At 35.9% G+C, this 19,372-nt stretch overlaps 1 protein-coding gene across 7 annotated transcripts in view; it reads left to right on the top strand.

Moving 5' to 3' along the window:
- ANKRD12 (ankyrin repeat domain 12) overlaps positions 1-19,372 on the top strand; it is a 124,532-nt gene that overhangs the window by 63,315 nt on the left and 41,845 nt on the right. For 6 of the 7 annotated variants that reach the window (XM_077899976.1, XM_077899972.1, XM_077899974.1 and 3 more), the window contains one exon: positions 10,176-10,323. In XM_077899976.1, coding sequence (XP_077756102.1) covers positions 10,176-10,323 — 148 coding nt within the window. Of the gene's footprint in view, positions 1-10,175; positions 10,324-18,763; positions 18,844-19,372 lie in introns of those variants that run through there. The other variant, XM_077899978.1, reaches the window with a different exon arrangement.

The raw sequence follows: 19,372 nt of genomic DNA, 5'->3' as shown, positions 1-19,372 counted from the left end.
ATTTTCTAGGTTAACACATTGCCTTGTTTGTAGTTTTTTGGTTGTGTTTTTTTTTTGTTTGTTTGTTTGTTTTGTTAGTTTTCCATGCATCTATTTTTGTTCTTCTTTACTCTGTGACATAACTCTTAAATGCCTGAATGCCTGTAAATAAAACAAAGCACATTGATCAGCTTACTACTTTTGAGAAATACTGATGGGGGATTTCTCATATCCCCTATATACAAGATATCTTGTATCCTGATCTGATTTGGACTAGTTGCTCTTTAGATCTGTAGCATGGATGCTGTCCTAGAATATTGCTTTACCATTAATCCCATGTGGGATTCTCAGTCTCTCCATGAGATTTCCAGTTCCTGGATGCCCATCTTAACTCTCTGAGGATATTAAGTGGTTTATTCCACTTCCTGCATGGTCACTGATTTCCCAAGATCTTTCACATATTATTGCTCTGATTTGGTGTATTTCTCACATTAGAGATTTTCTGTAAACTTCTGTTCCTTCATATTTGAATGAAGCTCTAAAAAGCCTGATTGACATGATGTATAATGTGCAGAGCTTGTTGGCTGTTGGGCTTCTCTATAATATGTCTGGGGGACAAGATAGCAGTTTTGTCAGAAGTCTCCTAAATGTCAGTATTTGTAGGTCCTTCTCTTGGGACAGATAGTTTCTCCAGAAAGCAATATTCTACTTTCCTGTCTGGATAACATAAGAATGTTTTCTAGCATTCTAGAAGCCAAGCATAGGAGGATTACGTTTGACAGTGGTGAGGGGAGGCTGTAAACTCATTCTGTCTTAGAGATACTTTTATTCAATCCTCCTGACTTAAGGAAAATCCCATTAAACTGTTCTCCACTGTGCTGTCTAAACCCAAAAACTTACTCTTATTTTGAGGAAGACTTCTCTTCAGGAATGGAGAAAGGTGCATTTGCCTGGCTGTGAAGGCTTGAGAAGAGAAGCACAGTCATTACAATTAGTACTTTCCAGGTACTTTTCTAAAAGACCTGAAAGTTTGAACAATGACCTGACCACAGTATGTTAGGACTGTCAGTACTCTGTCTAAATCATGGCAGCAGCATGTAATCCAGTTCAGAAATCCTGTTTTAGATACTGCTCCTAGAACCACTTCCACATATACCATAGGTTGGGTGTCCTGGGATTCTGAGACAGAAATTTTCAGGTGATTGCAGAGGAAAGGAGGAAAGAGGGTTATGATTTCAGGAACAACACCTGTAAGGATGTGACAGGAGCAGGAGATAACAGGGAGAATCTGAACTGCCGTGCAGCCACACCAACACTTCAGCCAATCTTTTGGGAGTCCTTGATACTAGGATGCACTTCTGAGATGCTTTGATTTGCGGTAAGCATTAGGTCTGTGTGCCCCCACGTGGGAATGCAAGCTGCTGATGGCAAGGAGGCATACCCTTATGTACTTCTACTCCCTTTGGCCATGGCAGTTCCTGGTGAGGAACTTTGCTAGCAGTTGTTAGTGAGCAATACTCCCAGCATCTGGAGGTGTAAGTATCTTGGCCCAGAAGAGGGTATCTGAGCAGTTTATCCACTATAAACTTCAGTTGGCAGCTTCTGCCCAGCACCATTACCTGCCCTGCTGATCCATATGCAGCTGCCTCTCCACTTCAATCTATAGTCCAGACATAGCCCAGGGCAACACACACCATTGCCCACCACTAGTGAACATGCAGATCTGTTTCCATGACTGCTTTCCCTCCTTGCTTACCAGCAGCAAATCCAATCAACTGTTCACTCTTAGGTTTCTCCAAGCAAGAGTCAAACATTGTCCTATGTGAACCCCAAACTCCTGACATGGGTAAAACTTTATTTTCACAGTGATATAATCCCAAGTGAACCTCATATGGTATAAGGGCAGGAAATTCCCTTTAAAAAAAATGTCCTCATACATTGTTTTCCTGTTGAATGGCCCAGTGATAGTAATAGAAGAGAAGGTTTAGTTATCTTACAGCAAGTCTGGTATTATATACAACATTTCTTTTTAAGTTGGAAGAACACTTAGTCTTCACTACCATCACTTTTAATATCTTGTACTCTGAATTCCACAAAGTCAGAAATTTCCTCTGCTTGAAACTGTGCCATAAATAACTTTTTCTTTGAGGTATATTTGAACAGTCTGCATATAAGTAGCACCGTTTCATTACAAATGAAGATATTATTGCTTATTGATCTGAATAACATTTGGAACTACTGCAATTTTTCATATTAAGGAAGACTTGGTAATGAAGTGTCACATAAATCATTTATCTGAGGTTCTTATAACTTTGCATTTTCAGGTAGTTGCATTTGTTTGCCTTCTTTGAGTCAGTAGGCTTCAGTGAATATTTCCCAAAGTCAAATAATATAAAAAACCAACTGGGTAACAAAAATGAAAATCATATTTTGCTGCAAGAAAAACCCTCAGTATTCAAATGATAAAATGAGTGGGATATGAAGCTAAATATGGATAACTTCCCTCTGATCATTTAGTTTGTGTTATTATTTTGTGAACTACATTACATTAACTTCTCACAGCAGTATTTGTGTTTTCACTGTGGGACAAGAAGTGTTATAAATATTTTATATGTATTGTTTCTTTTAATTACCACAATAATCAAATAAGCTCTGGTGTGTCTTGTTAAGACTGTGTGGCCTGTTACATTTCAATACCCTCAGCCTCTCCATGAGTGTGGAGGAGCGTTGACATAAGAAATCCCTCTCTTCCAAGACATTCCCAGGTTTATTGAATTAATGTGACTCCAGATTAAGGGACCAAAAGGAATCAATCTCAATGTCTTTTAAAAAAAAAAAAAAAAGATTTATTTATGTGTGAGAGTGGTTGGTTGATTTATGGATTGATGTGAGGAAGCACGAGTGGGAGAGGGAGAAAGAACCTCAAGCAGACTTCACACTGAGTGCATAGCCTGACACGGGGCTAGACCTCAGGACCCTGAGATCACTACCTGAGCCAAAACCAAGAGTTGGACACTTAAACTGTGCCGCCCAGGTGCTCTAATCTCCGTGTCTTTTCACAGAAAATGAGATAATGACTCAGTAATCTGGGAGAATTATTATTTAATACAGTCTCTAGTGAGAAAGATGAGACATGCTTCGTGATGTCCTAGTTTAGATTTTGATATCTTTTCATACCTTTCTGCTGGAAAATCCTCTTTTTTTCTTTCTTTAGCAGCAAACATTCTCTGCTATATTTTCTTTTTTGACATGCAGGAAAAATTTCAATGTTAAGCTGCCTAAAAAAGCAAATTTTACTCTAATTGAGGAAAAAATGGAATTTGGAATGAAAGTAGATATGAATTAAATTTTTGCCCTGGCCAACTTACCAACTATGTGATTGTGATCAAGTTACTTTTCTCTGACTCTCCATTTCCTCATCTTTAAATTATGTAATAGATAATACCTATCTAAAGGGCATATTTTGAAGGGGAAAAAGATACTGTGCATATAAACATACCCTGAAATCTAAAATTATATAGAAATGTCAGAGGTAAAAGATTAAAAGCTACCTTTACATTAGTATTTTTCATATATACCCAAATATTTTAGAAACTAAAATTTGGAAAACTAAAAATGCTATTTTTCTTATTTACTTTTTTCTCAAAGGTATTTTTCATGATTATCAAAGTTCTAATTTTGAAGAAAAATGCAGCCTATAAATGTTATTTTTCCTAAACTGATTTTTGCTTACCACTGGACCAGTCTTTTCTGCTCCCTTGGCAATCTGTATATGCCTATATGATAACAAGACTTCATTTATAAGGCCTGACAATATATAGGGTACATTTCCTTTTCCACTGCATTTATCAGAAAGTGACTTATTTTCTGGCTATGACTTTTTTTTTTTTTAAAGAGAGAAGCACATGCATGTGGATAGGGACTGGGGGGCGGAGATGGTGGGGGGAGTGCGTGGAGAGGGAAACTTGATCTCACTACCCTGAGATCATGACCTGAGCCAAAACCAAGAGTTCAACACTTAATAGTGAGAGCCACCCAGGCACCCGGGCTATGATATTTTAAATACTGTACTTTTTGCTCTTCTTTTTAAAAACATTATTAATAGTTTATCAAAGATGAATTGTTTTTCTTTAAAGTGATAAAGATTTCCTAGTTTTTAAATATGTTAAAGAATTATGCCTTGTTAGACACGTTTATATGAATACAACTTTCTAAATGTGCACAGAACTGCAAATATTTCCAGAGGCTGACCTTTGAGTTCATTACTTACAGGGACTCAAACACTACTTCCAGTCTCTTTCCAGAGGGAGACTGGCATGCTACTTTCAAGGGATCCTTGCTTTTCCTCCTACCAACATGCCTAGGATAGTAGGAGTCACAATTCAGAGCTATTTTCTCCTTGTTCTTTTACTTACACCCAAAGAGGAGGAGGGAAATGAGAGCCACCAGACTCTCATTTGTATATATCTATCTGTACCATTTATTATGAATCTCTACCTAACAATTGAATTTCTTTCAGTAATACTTAGAACAATTTCAGCCATCCATAAAACATTTCTAAGGTGAGAGAGACAGAAAGATAGCAGTTTTGTGCCCTTTTTAAAATTATTTAGAGCAAGAAGATTAACATAACTTACTAAGAACCTAATCTTTAGCTTACTATTTGCAAGTATGTATAGTTTTTCATGATACGTATTTTTGAAATGCCTTTTTCCTAGTTCCGTTTTAGATACCTATCTCTAATTTCACCATTTTTACCTATTTCGAGTTTGTTCCCTCTTGTGTTTTAAGCAACTTTAAGTTATTTTAAATCCTTTTTAGCATAAATGATTATTTGCATGTCAGGATAATCTGTAAAGGATTGGGGTTGGGGTTTTGTAACATCTGAATTAAGAAGCTGTCCCTGACTCATCATAGACACGTAATAAGTATTTGCTGATTATTTCCTGATGGGTGTAGAAAGTTTTCAGCAATATCAAGATCCTGCATTCTATTTTTGTATCTTAGAGCTCTAGCCTAAGGAAATAAGCCTAAAAATGGAAAATTCTCAACTTACAAAGGTGTACACTACAGTATTATTTATAATAACTAAAAGGTTTTATTTTGGTTACCTTTTCCAAACCCCTAAAATGACAGTAAGAGGAGACTCTAAATGACAGATGCACAAGAACAAAAACAGAAGAAACAAAACCAATATTTTGGGAGATGGAAACTAGAAGAATTGAGTGGTTTACTGATCTAGAACAGGATTTGGCAAACTTTTTCTGTAAAGGGCCAGATAGTAAATATTTTAGATTTTGTTGGCTACATGCCGCCTCCACCATCCCTTCCTTTCTCCTCACTTTTTTTCCCATTCTCTTCCTCTGAACTAATTTTCCTTTATGAATCCTTTTTAAAATAGCAGAGGGAGAAGGAGAGAGAAGTAATCTTAAGCAGACTCCATGCCCTACAGAGAGCCCAGCATGGGACTCGATCTCACAACCCTGAGATCATGACCTGAGCCAAAATCAAGAGTCAGTCACTCAATCGACCAAGTCACCCAGGCACCCCTAAAGTATTTTAAAAGAATATAAAAACAATTCTTCAGTGGCTGGCCAGATTTGGCTTATAGACCAAATTTGCCAACCCCTGGTTTAGAAAATCAAAGAAAACTGAAACCAAAGCCATTCCAACACAGAATCCAAGAAAGCATATAAAGTTTAGGAATTGGTGGTACCCGGAAGTATCCCACTTTCTGGTGGTACTTCTAGAAGTGCCTGTTATGTTAGGACTGTAAAGAAGAGAAATGAATCAAAGTCTTTTTGTCCCTTAGTAACATTATATAACCAGATGACTACACCTCTCCACTCTGGCAGATAAAAGGAGGTTGATGTCCAGATAGATATGAACCATATATTCTGGACTGACATACCATAAAAGTAAGTGAGAGTAAGGATTAAGTGTAAGTTAATTAAGTAAAACATACTAAACATTAAGACCTCAGCCTCCTTTCAGCAACCACAATGCTGACAGTAAGGCTTACAGTTTTTAGGCATGAGTTGAAAGATTTCTCCACGGGAAATTGAACTAGGCAAGAGGGGAGTCTGATGAAATAGTCCTATCATATGAGAATTAGCATGAAGTCCATCTGTCAGTTTTTTAGTGTCTTATTCTTATGTGTGGACAGCCAGTGATCCACCTGGATTTGAAAAAAGCCTTTAATATAGATGGCAAAGACCAAAATAAGCAAAAAGAAAAGTAGGAACTTGGAGGACAGGATAATGCCATGAGGAACCTCCCAAAAATCCATCAGTTTCCCCCAAAAGATAAGAGTTTATTGTAGCTATGAAATAAGACCTGAATGTGTTAAACAAGGAACAGTCAATGAAGGAAAAAAACCTCTTGGAAATTAATAATATGGTAGCAAAAATGAAAAGTGGGTTACAGTTGACCCTTGACTAACACAGATTTCAACTGCATGAGGCCACTTACTTGCAGATTTTTTTTTCAATAAATGAGATACAGTACTGTACATGTATTTTTCCTCTACCTTACTTTATTGTAAGAATACAGCATATGATGCAAAATAACACACAAAATGTGTGTTTACTACTGATACAATTGCTGGGGCTTCCAGTTAGTAGTAGGCCCTTAGTAATTAAGCTCTTGGGGAGTCCAAAGTTGCACATAGATATTTGGCTACACAGGGGTCAGCATCCCTAACTCCACATTGTTCAAGGGTCACTTGTGTTGAGGAAGTCTCCCAGAAACCAGGAAGCAAAAAGATAAAGGTGAAATGAGAAAAATGATTACTTCAGGAGATCTAGTATCTTAGTAAGAGTTCTTTGAAGACAGAACAGTGAAAACATAGAAGGGACATTATCAAATAAAACTAGAAATTTTCCTAGAACTGGAGGAAGTTGGGTCTTCATATTGAAAGGGCAGTTTAATGCTCAGCACATGGATGTAAGAAGACCAAGGTCAAATACATTTATCATGGGGGGGGGGTGCACCTGGTGTTTCAGTCGGTTGAGTGTCCAACTTTTGTTTCAGCTCGAGTCATGATCTCAGGGTCCTCGGATAGAACCCCACATCAGTCTCCCTACTCAGCAAGATGTCTGCTCCCCTTCTCCCTCTGTCCCTCCTGGTCAGTCTCTCTTTCTCTCTCTTTCTCTCTCTCTCTCTCTCTCAAATCTTTTTTTTTTTTTTTTTTAATGCATTTATCCTGGAATTTCAGAACAGTAGGGGCAAATAACGTCCTGAAGTGTACAGAGAGAAAAAATAAATCATTATGTGTAAGGTAAAAAAAAAAAAAAAAATCAGAATGGCATCAGACTTTTCATTAACGACACTGGAAGATAGAAGATAATGGAGTGATGCCTTCAAATTTGGAGGGAAAGTTGTCCTTTATCCAGACTAAGTATTAATCAAGTGAAGATGGAATAAAGTATTTCCTGACATGTGAAAAATCTTTACTTAGGAATTATCTGAAGTTGGTGATTTAGCAAAATGAGAGTAATTCAGAAAAGAACATAAGATCTAAAGAATCCAACACAGAATTGAGGGAAGGCTACTTCTGGGATGATAGGATGAAGGGAAGTAACATCTGGAAAGCAAATTTAGAGAACAACCGGTCCATTTTAGAGCATATTAGAAGATTTGGAGGAGGAAGTCCCTAACAACAACAAAAAATGATAGTATATTGAATCAAAGAGATCTGTACTTGTAGCAGAATGGGAGATGAATTAAAGATGATTATGTGGGGATCCCTGGGTGGCGCAGCGGTTTAGCGCCTGCCCTTGGCCCAGGGCGCGATCCTGGAGACCCGGGATCGAATCCCACGTCGGGCTCCCAGTGCATGGAGCCTGCTTCTCCCTCTGCCTGTGTCTCTGCCCCTCTCTCTCTCTCTCTCTCTCTCTCATTCTCCGTGACTATCATAAAAAAAAAAAAAAAAAAAAAAAAAGATGATTATGTGGAAAACTGAGCAAATGAAAAATCAAGGCATTTAACCCCATGGGGAAAAATGTAGTTGTGTAAGAATGGAAATTTAATCATAGTGCACTGCTTGACTCAACATTTTTATTAGTCTTAATGCACAAGCAATACATACTATTGGAAAACTAGGAGGAAGGGAAATGTATGTGTATGGGAGGAGAGGGGATGAGAGTTGGTGAAGAGCAGCTGAATCCACATCTTCCATTGTAAAATAGGCAGTGCCTAAAACTGAAAAATATGGAAGCAGCAAACTTAAATCTGTTACTCGAGTATATGAAGATATGTTTTGGAGAGAGTTCTTCCCCAGTGGCCTTGAAAAGCTAGTTGATCTTTTAAAATCAAAAGTATGTGTAATTTGATTAACATTAGTAAGAAAAAAGGGAGATAAAATACTAACAGTTGGGATTATGAGTAATTTGTATTCTTTATACATTCTTACAGTTAAGATTTTTTCAACATTGATAGTTTATTCTTTCGTAGTCCAGAAAAAATACTCCATTATTCAATATGAGTCTCCGTTATTCTTAAATATTTTTTCATTTGTTAGGAATTCCTAATTTATAATACCTTGTTTAATATTGTTTCTTTAAAAAGATAGGATTTATTTCCTGAATACCAGAAAGTACCATAAATATGTGTTGGGAATAAATACTTGATGACACATGGCATTTGTGATCTAGAATAAGGAGAGAAATGTGTTAATTATAAGTATAGATTTACATATGATGGAACACAGTAATGTGAACAAAAATAGAAGATGAAAACAAAGAGACAGTGAGGAAGCAGAATTAATAATACTTGGCTACCTATTTGAAGTAAACTAGGAGTGAAAAACAAGTCAATGATGACTCTCAGCTTTCTGACTTCGGTGCATATATTTTGGTGCTAGTCACTGAGAATGGAAATAGATAAAAGATAAGGTGCAGGTTTAATGAAGTCTGTTTGGGACCTGTTGGTTTCAGCTGTTATATTGAAATGCAAATACACTCATCTAGATATATCCAGGATGTTTGTGTTTGGAGTTCAAGAAAGAGAGCTGAGAAAAAGCAAGCAGAAGAATGAAAACGAATGAATTGCCTAATTGTCAATCATTTTCAAACAGAATGGGTGAGATCTCCAAATAGATGATGTAGGCTAGAGCATGAGACAGTGAATCAAGGACAGAGACCTAGGGAAACAATCACTGGCTTAGATCTTTGCAGATCTTAGGAGACACATTTCATAGGACTGATGGTAGCATAATTTTGTAGGTAGAAGAACCTGAAGAGCTGATAGTCAAGGCTGCAAAGGTGAATACTCCCCAGAAGCTTGACTGTAAAGGAAAGAAGATTTAGCTAGAGGAGGGGAATATAGCTTTCTATGGGAATATCTGTTTCGTTTCTTTTCTTAATGCCACCTGTTCTTTTAAGGTGAAAGAGACATGAACTGGAAAGACTGGCTTTCCAATCAGAAAGAGGTTTAAAACATAGAAAGGAGCCAATCAGAAAGAGGTTTAAAAACATAGAAGGAAGAGGATAAATGCAACAAACAAAAGAAATGAAATGATGACTAACCAGGCAAAAGCTTTTGGAGCTTTTGGCCTGTGGAGGCCACAGCTTACTTTATTTGGAAGGGGAGGAGAGGGCTTAAGAAAATGTCAAAGTAATGAATACAAAATTAGATCCAGGACCCTGTAAAGCAACCATGAAAGTGATGAGGGCCTTAAAGTCTAAGATTCATTGGTTCTCTGAGTAAATCATGTGAGTTCTGGGTAGTTTAAATTCCTGGGAGAAGATTAAGAGCATTGGTAGTGATATTAGCCTTACACAGAAGGATAATACTTCTTTTGAGACTCCCTCTAGAATATACATTATGAGACCAAGAAGCTTGTTATTCTTGTGCATTGATTTATCTGTGAAACTTGGAGCAGTGCTTATTAATAGATCCTCAGTAAATATTTATTGAATATATGATGGAACAGGAAGAAAAAATGATGAGATTTAGTACTCAAAGAGGCCAGCTTAAATTTTAAGGAGGAAATCTTTTTGTTAGTAGATAAGATCATCAGATGGAGGGTGAAGGGCAATGAAAATGGAACTTGAAGAGAACAGTCATGATTTAGAATAGATACTGAGGAAGGGAGGCAGAGTAGATGAGGCAGAAGGATGCTGTGTTATCAAGAGAATGGTTGAAATGATACAATCTCTGAAGAGACTAAATCTTCCTATTGTTTAATATTGCAGATAGTGAAACTGTTACTTCGTCACGGTGGAAATCCATTTCAAGCTAATAAGCACGGGGAGCGTCCAGTGGATGTAGCAGAGACAGAGGAGTTGGAATTGCTGCTAAAAAGAGAGGTGCCTTTATCTGATGATGATGAAAGTTATACAGGTTCGTTTCAGATAATCTACATTTAACTGTTTGACATGGTATTTAGTAGAACATTCTGATTCTTCTTTAAATACATAAAATGTTTGAGTTCCTTAGAATAATGCTAGCCAGCTGTTAAGAATGATGAATTTAGTAACCTCGGTATTTGCTGCATGTCCCCTGTGTAAGTGGGAACATAATGTCATTGCTCTGTTTTCATGATTCCCCCAGCCACCCTCCACCACAAACTGCTGTCATGTTCAAGTCTACTGCAGAACCTTTCGCCATTAACAGTTATCAGCACTGCTACTCTGACTTCTTTCATTCCTTTATAAATTAGAGAGCTATTAAACTAAACCCTTCCTGTTTTTCCTGGCATAAATGAGTCATCTTTGCATTTTTACTTCTTTGATTTAGGTAGTTGAACTCTGGTCTTTGTTGCAATGTAGGGGCACAGTTTTACAAACACAGTTTTAAAAAGAAAAGATTTAAAAGAATGTTTCAGAATACTTTTGGCATACTCCATTTTCTTTTAAACATAAACAGTTAAAAATATAACAGAAAAAAAACTTTCCTGCATTAAGAAAAGTCTTTCATGTGCAGATTGGAAGGGTTCATGTTTTCAGGCAAAAATCAATGAAAAAGAATTGACTCAGAATCATAACTGGCTGGGATGCCACCTAGATGGCTCAGTTGGTTGAGCATCTGACTCTTGATTTCAGCTCAGGTCTTGATCTCAGTTTGTGAGTTCAAGCTCCACATTGAGTTCAATGCTGATATGGATCCTACTTTTAAAAAAAAGTCATAACTGGCCATATTCTCACAAAAGTTTAAAGAATTTCTATAAGAAATTAGATAATAGTGCTTCTTATATGAAAGGGAATAAAAATCAGACCATACTAATTTAATCTCATCCATTGCCAGAAGGCAATAAACCAACATCTATAGTTTTGAGGGATAGGTCTCCCCTTCCTTTTTTTTTTTTTTAACTATAATTGGCATATAACATTATATTAGTTTCAGGTATACAATGTAATGATTTGATGTTTATACATTCCAAAATGATTATTACAGTAAGGCTAGTTAACATCCATCATACATAGTTATAATTTTTTTTCTTTTTTTTTTCTTATGAGAAGGAATTTTAAGATCTGTCTTAGCAACTTTGAAATATGCAGGACAGTATTATTAACTGTAGTCACCATGCTGTACATTACATCCCCATGACTTAGTTATTACTGGAAGTTTGTACTTTTTGACCCCTTTCACCTATTTTGCCCAGTGCCCACCTCTGGCAACCAATAATCTGTTCTCTGTATCAATGAGCTTGGTTTTTGTTTTGTTTTGTTTTGTTTTGTTTTTAGATTCCACATAAGTGAAATCATATGGTATTTGTTTTTCTCTGATTTATTTCACTTAGCATAATGATCTCAAGGTCTGTCCGTGTTACCACAAATGGCAGAGTTTATTCTTTTTTTATGGCTGAGTAATATTATATACATATACCACATCATCTTTAGCCATCATCCATAGATGGATATGTAGATTACTTCTGTATCTTGGCTATTGTAAATAATGCTATAGTGAACATGGGGGTGCATATATCTTTTTCAGTTAGTACTTTTGTTTCTTCAGATAAATACTCAAAAGTAGAATTGCTGGATCTTAATAGTAATTCCATTTTTAATTTTTTTTAGGAATTTCCATACCTTTTTCCATAGTGATTGAACTAATTTACATTCCCACCAACAGTGCATGAGGGCTCTGTTTTCTCCACATCTTTGCTAATAGTCTTTATTTCGTGTCTTTTTGATAATAGCCATTCTCACAGGGGTAAGGGGATATCTCATTGTGGTTTGCATTTCCCTGATAATTAGTGATATTAAGCATCTTTTTATATACTGTTGGCCATAGCTATGTCTTCTTTGGAAAAATGTCTATTCATATTCTCTGCCCATTTTTAAAAATTTTTTATTTAAATACAATAGTTAACATATATAATACATTATATGTTAATGTATTATTGGTTTCAGAGGTGGAGTTCAATGATTCATCAGTCTTCTGTAATACCCACTGCTCATTGCATCACCTGCCCTCCTTACTTTTCATCACCCAGTTACCCTGTCCCCTTTCTTTCTCCCCTCCAGCAATCCTGTTTGTTTCCTGTGATTAAGGGTCTCTTATGGTTTGTCTCCCTCTCTGATTTTGGTCTTGTTTTATTTTTTCCTCTCTTTCCCATCCCCATTTTTTAATTGGATTGTTTGCCTTTGAGTTGTATGAGTTCTCTATATGTTTTGGATACTTTTATGAGCTATGATTTCCAAATATTTTCTCCCATTCACTAGTTGCCTTTTCATTTTGTCTATTTCCTTTGCTGTGCAAAAGTTAGAATCCCAATATTTTATTATGAAAATGTTCAAACATACAGCAAAGCTCAAAGAGGTATACAGTGAAGACCCTGGGTACATTTATACTACACTATAAACTACATTTTTTAGTTATTAACTTTTTACTATATTGCCTTTATAACATTATCACATACCTATCCATCTACCCACAATCTTATTTGATGTTTTCAAAATGAGTCGTAGATATTTCTAAATACTTCAGCATGCATTTTATTAACTAGAGTACAATTTTTATGTATTCTATGTATGATTATATAAGATAATATTTACACTTGTAAAATTAATAATTCTTTCTTTAATGAAACATTCTCTGAGTTTTGAAAATGTGTAGACCTGTATGATCCAGTCTTATCAAGATACAGACTCTGTCACTCCAGAAAGTTCCTTAGGCCCTCTCCTAGTCAGTTCCCACCTTTACCTGATCATTTACACCCTTTATGGTAGAAATTATTAGACAAGAATTCACTAATGGCTGATAATCTAGAGGGGATTTTTTTTTTTATGAAGAGCAGGATATTTACATGGCCTTTTCACATTTATAAGGGGGAGGAGACAACAGGGATAATAGGGAAGAGAAATTTTTTTCTGAACTATGATTAAATTTTAACATCATCAAAAGAGGGACGGATAGATACACATCATGTGCCTTCAGATGTGGTAGTATGAGAAGAATATAACATTACTTTTATAACATCCTGATTGTGAATGCATGATCATGAAGAATGTTCTCGTTTTTTTCCTTTTTAAAAACCAGTGCCATGAAAGATTAAGAAATGTCAGTGTCATAAAGTGATAGAAATGTTCCAGACTGTGTAAAGAGGTAATAATTAAAGGCAATACCTGTTCCTTGGCTATATACTATACTGGAGTGGGGAGTGGAGAAGTGACTCTAAAGGACATTATTAGATCGTTTAACGGAATATGGACAGTAGATTAGTATTGTGTCAATGTAAATTTATGAAGTTGACAACTATACTGTGGTGACAAAGAATATTCTTATATGTCTTAGGAAACACTTATTTCTTAGGAAATATTCACTTAGGAAGTATATAGGGATAAAGAGCCATGATGTATATAATTTCCCTGCATATATATAGAGAGAATACAAATTATAAAGCAAGAGAGTGCCTATTTGTAATAGGCAAATCTGAGTAAAGGATATATAGTATTTAGTATTCTTTCTGGCTTTTTGTGAGTTTGAAATTAATTCCAAATGAAATTCAATATATATATTAAAACATGACATTTCTTAGTTTTGTCCATTGAAAAGATCTGAAAGCAATGACAATAATCATTCCTAATGCCCAGATTATAATCTTGAAATACTTTCTACTAAAAGAAAACCAGAGCATTTTGGAAAAAAATGGTTGGTTCTCTGGGACAGGAAATATATAAGATAAGCTTGAAACATCTTGTCATTACAGATTCCAAGGAAACTGTCAAAGCCTTGTCAAAAAGACTTAGGAGACAACTTGGAGCAGTTCTCACTGGCCAAAGATGGGATAGTTTGAATTTCAGTAAGGGTATTAATTACAGATATTTAAAACCCATCATCTATATTTAAATCCATGATTCCATAGTGATACATTTTTTAATTAATTCATCATCATCAGAGAACTAATTTGTTATCTTAAAAATTAGGCAGAAATGGGAAAAAATTTGTTTTGCCTTATCTATATGAACTTTATCACTAGATAACCTTGTTATAGGCAGGAAGTATTTTCTTATAAGATTAATCCAGCCAAAAGAATGAGGAAAGAAGAGTAATTGTTTTTGCAACCCCCAATTTTTAATATATTTAAGCATTGAGTATCAATAGTTAACATTAAATTTAAAAAAAGAAGAAAATATTCCATGCCCCCTGATAAAAGAATACCAATTATCAGTGCTCAGGATCCAGCTGCAACTTGCAGGAAATACCAAGATTAGAGGGATGTGCTGAACTGCATCCAGCAAAACCTAAACTGTGGGAAACCCAAACAGCTTCAGTTCAATAGACAGATTGCATGAAAATGAACAAGGATAACCTGTGGAGAAAAAATTAAAATCTTTAAAAGGAGTTAAGACTAAAAAATTGTGTATTCAGGTGTTTTGTATACTTTTCTGGGGGAATTTTGTACAAAACTCAGTCACAGTAAATGGCGCAAAGAAGATCCAGAATATATTTGGGTTTTTAATAATAAATTCTTAAGCTAATGTGTTAGGAAAAGCCTGATATGTTTTCAGTAGTTTTGAGAACCAGCAATAGTGATATTTCCTTTATTTCACTTAGGAAATGACCAGTGCTTTTATTAAACTATCACCTATCTAAAAATAGGACTGATTATAGAGTGGTAATGTTAATGAATGAAACTGAAACTATAGGCCAAATTTTAAAGGTGGCAACATTCCTTTTAGTATATGTTTTCACTTCTTCTTCATCCAGATATAAACTCCTTAAGTAGTACATAGACACTGCTCACTAAGTATTTGTTGAATTTGTGGAGTGGTTACTGGCCCTTAGGGACTATGCCAGGGCTCTTCTTCAGCCTCCACAAATCCAAGGAATAGCTGAACCTGTAGGCTGAGTTCATCCATTACTGAGATTGGAAAGTTTGAGAACACCTAGAATCAAACACCAGAGAGCCTTCCTCCTGGTACTTCAGCTGCTCATTAGCAGTCCCTTAACTCGGAGGAAAGGAGGAAAGCTGCTTTCTCAACCATTCCAACATTGGGTTAGTGTGCTAACAAAGGCAGCTCTTTTTTTTTTTTTTTTTTAATTTTTATTTATTTATGATAGTCACACAGAGAGAGAGAGGGGCAGAGACACAGGCAGAGGGAGAAGCAGGCTCCATGCACCGGGAGCCCGACGTGGGATTCGATCCCGGGCCTCCAGGATCGCACCCTGGGCCAAAGGCAGGCACCAAACCGCTGCGCCACCCAGGGATCCCAAGAAAGGCAGCTCTTTAAGATTGCCTTGAAATTCAAGAGAAGGATCATTCTGAACCAACAGAATGTTAATCCAGCTAAATAAAACTAAAAGAAACGTAATTTGAACTGTAAAAATGAACTTTGAAGCTTGAAGGAAATGAGGTACAGCTAATAAAAGCCATGATTATACAAGCAGAACACCAGTGAGGAGTGATCATTGTGGGACTTAAATTATTAGACTGGAAAATCAAGTAAAATAAATCTTGACAACACACCAAAAATACAAAGGAGAAGAATCCTGAAAGAAAAGAAGCTTAGGGAATATATCTAGGAAACCTAACAGATCTAACATGTAAATAATATTTTTGGGAACTTAAATGGAAGAAAAGAAACGGGTGAAAGTCCACAAATAAATAGAAGAAAACTTTCCTGAGCTGAAGATAGCTTGAGTCCATCAATTATAAAGGTCAATGAGGGGACGCCTGGGTGGCTCAGCAGTTTGGCGCCTGCCTTCAGCCCAGGGCGTGATCCTGGAGTCCCGGGATCGAGTCCCACGTTGGGCTTCCTACATGGAGCCTATTTCTCTCTCTGCCTGTGTCTCTGCCTCTTTCTCTCTGTGTCTCCCATGAATAAATAAATAAAGGTCAGTGAGTTCCATATGGTTTAATGAAAACACATACACACACCCCAGACTTATACTAGTCCGTTTCCTTCATTCTGAATGTAAGAAGTTATCTACAAGGAATACTGTCAAATTGGCATTGGACTTCTAACTTGTAACAGTGAAAGATAGAATCTTGAGAGACAAGAACTGCACCATAAAAATTCTGTACCTGACCAAGGTATTATTCGCATGTCAAGGTAAAAGAAAAATTATAGCAGACATTTAAGCATTTAGAAGGGGCATCAGTATGTGTATTTTCTTAGGTTTAAAAAAAAATACTGGGAAACTAAACCAACAACTTATAAAAGTGGTTACCTAATAGGAGGGATAAAAAGAGAGGTAAGTGAATTGTCATAGTCTTTTTGAAAAATAGTCTGGCAACAACTAACAAACTACAAGAGCTCTTATCTTTTAGAGCTTTATCCTGAAATATTTCTAGGTGAAATGATAACGATGAATGGGATGTGCTTCAAAATGATGCAGAGAGAGACACCTAGGTGGCTCAGTGGTTGAGTCTCTCCCTTTGGCTCAGGGTGTGATCCTGGGGTCAAGTCCCACATCGAGCTCCCTATGGAAACTGCTTCTCCCTCTGCCTGTGTTTCTGCCTATCTCTCTGTGTCTTGTGAATGAATGAACGAACGAACGAATGAATGAATAATCTTTTTAAAAAACAAAATGATGCAGTGATAGGATGTATAGAGGTATGGATTGGTCAAGCATTATTGGCTCTTTTAGCTGAGTATTGGGTACATGGACATGGTTCAGTATAACATTGTCTACTTTTGTGTAAGTTCAAAATTTACCAAGGCACCTGGGTGCCTCACTGATTGAGTGTCTGCCTTTGGCTCCGGTCATGATCCTGAGGTCCTGGGATCGAGTTCTGTGTTGGGCTCCCCTTAAGGGAGCCTGCTTCTCCCTCTGCCTGTGTTTCTGCCTCTCTCTGTATCTCTTGTGAATAAATTTTTTTAAAAGTTCAAAATTTATCATGATAAAAATGTTTTTTAAAATATGTATGCTCCTTGAATTAGCAGTCACACTTTGGGAATATTTCATGTTTATTAAAACACATTTTAGTGACAAAATAAAAAAAATGTATAGTGATATATAAGGGATTGCTTGCATAAATTGAGGTAGATAGCTATACAATGGACTAATGTACCATGAAAAAGCATGTCTTACTGCTCTTGGAGAGATTTTCATAAGATCTTTTTGAGTTAGAAAAATCAAGATAAATAATGTTAATATCTCTTATTTGTAAGATGAATGTTTTTAAACCTCTGTATGTTTGTATATATACATATATTTGTGTAAAATCTTATAAGCATGGAGTAGAATCTGAAAAGCTATATACCTAGCGACTGTGCACTGTTGAATCTGTTTGCTAACATTGCACGTGATGATCTAACTGCAGATCCCTTAGCTCTCTTTTCAGTTTTTCTGTAGAATTTGACAGTGTTGACCATGTTCTTTCTAAAATTCTGTTACTTTTTGGAATGTAATTCTCCCCTGGCTTTCATCTAGTGTCCTGGACTGTTTCTTCTCAAATTCCTTCTACAATTTCATCTTTATTTCTTCCCCATTCCCATATACCTTTATGTTGGTTTTTCCAAAGATTTTACTTTCTGGACTCTTCTTCTCTTGACACATAATCTCACAGATAAATTTCATCCATGCTCATAGTTTTAACTGCCATTAGTGTGGTAAGGCCTTTCAAATATCTCTCTATTACATAGCTTTCTCTTCAACCTCAAACCTGTATATTTAGCTGACCTTTGGGTATTGCCACCTAGAATTCCCACAGAAGTCAGTAGCCTTGAATCAAACAACTTCTCTCATTTTACACTTTCCTTGTTTTTCCTGTCTTAATTGGTGATAGCATCATTCAGCTATACATATATCACTTGTTAGTCATCCTCAGTTCTTCTTCCTCCTTTTCCTTCGTTCAGTAATTTAACAACTGTTTTTGAGCATTCATTATGTGTTAGGCATTATTTAAGTACTAGAGATACAGCTGATTAAGAAAATGGAGATACTAACATAATCATCCACCTACCTCTGTCAGTTTTACTTTTAAAATATTTGTAAATCCATCTATCAGTTTTAAGCTACAACTCATTCGACTGTCTTTGTGCTATGTGATATCAAGACCATAATAGCCGAAATTACATTGGCTTTCATAAAAAAAGAAAACAAGATTTGAAAATTAGAAAAATTTTATATGACATGTTAATTTTCCCATTTATTATGCCTACAAACTCTAATTCTGGTCTCTTCAGAAAACAGTAGCTGTAAAAAAAAAGCAGCTTTTATTATAAAACTTTCCATTAGAAAGAGGTGTTAACAACAAATTTTTCCCATGGAAGAGGGAAAGGTATCTTACTTGAACTTCAGTGTTTAATTAGAGTGAAACACGTCTTCTAGAACCTTTTTTATTTTTTGACTGTTTCATGTGTTCATCAACTATGTATTGATTTTTCAGAATATTTATTTTCCACATGATGAATGTGCCTGAATTATTGCTTGATCAAAGTTCCTCAAGGAATGATGCAAAAATCATCAGTAAGTATCATACAAAGATTTTGGAGTTGCTGAAAAAGACTGATGAAAATACCCAATTTATTGCTTAATTTACATGAGGTCCTTGTTAGACTTAACTTTATCAAACTTCATCCAATCTAAATTTAGAATGTGTTACTATTTAATCAAGAATTACTTTAACTGCCCGTAGATGTTTGTATATATAAGACCTGATAGCGTCATTAACCCATCTGGTATATCACACATCCATGTGACAGATACACTTTAAGTGTTGCAAAGTTAGAGAATATAACCAAGTTATACAGTGTATACAGATACACTTTAAGTGTTGCAAAGTTAGAGACTATAACCAAGACATTAAATTTTAGAAATTAATAAATTTGGAGGAAATAAAGAGTGTTAAATATGTAACATATTAAATATGGTTTATTCCTTCAGGTATTGTGCTTTATGACAGGGCTACACAGGTCAGGGTAGCTGTTCCACAAACTATTACTGGTCCTCAAGATAAGGAGCTTGTGCCAGAATGTAAATCAGTGCGTTCCTTCCT

Source organism: Canis aureus, chromosome 6 (assembly GCF_053574225.1).
Source record: "Canis aureus isolate CA01 chromosome 6, VMU_Caureus_v.1.0, whole genome shotgun sequence".
In the NCBI taxonomy this organism is placed as follows: domain Eukaryota; kingdom Metazoa; phylum Chordata; class Mammalia; order Carnivora; family Canidae; genus Canis; species Canis aureus.
Note: the sequence above shows the minus strand (reverse complement) of the source record. Positions and strands in the feature narration are given on the sequence as shown.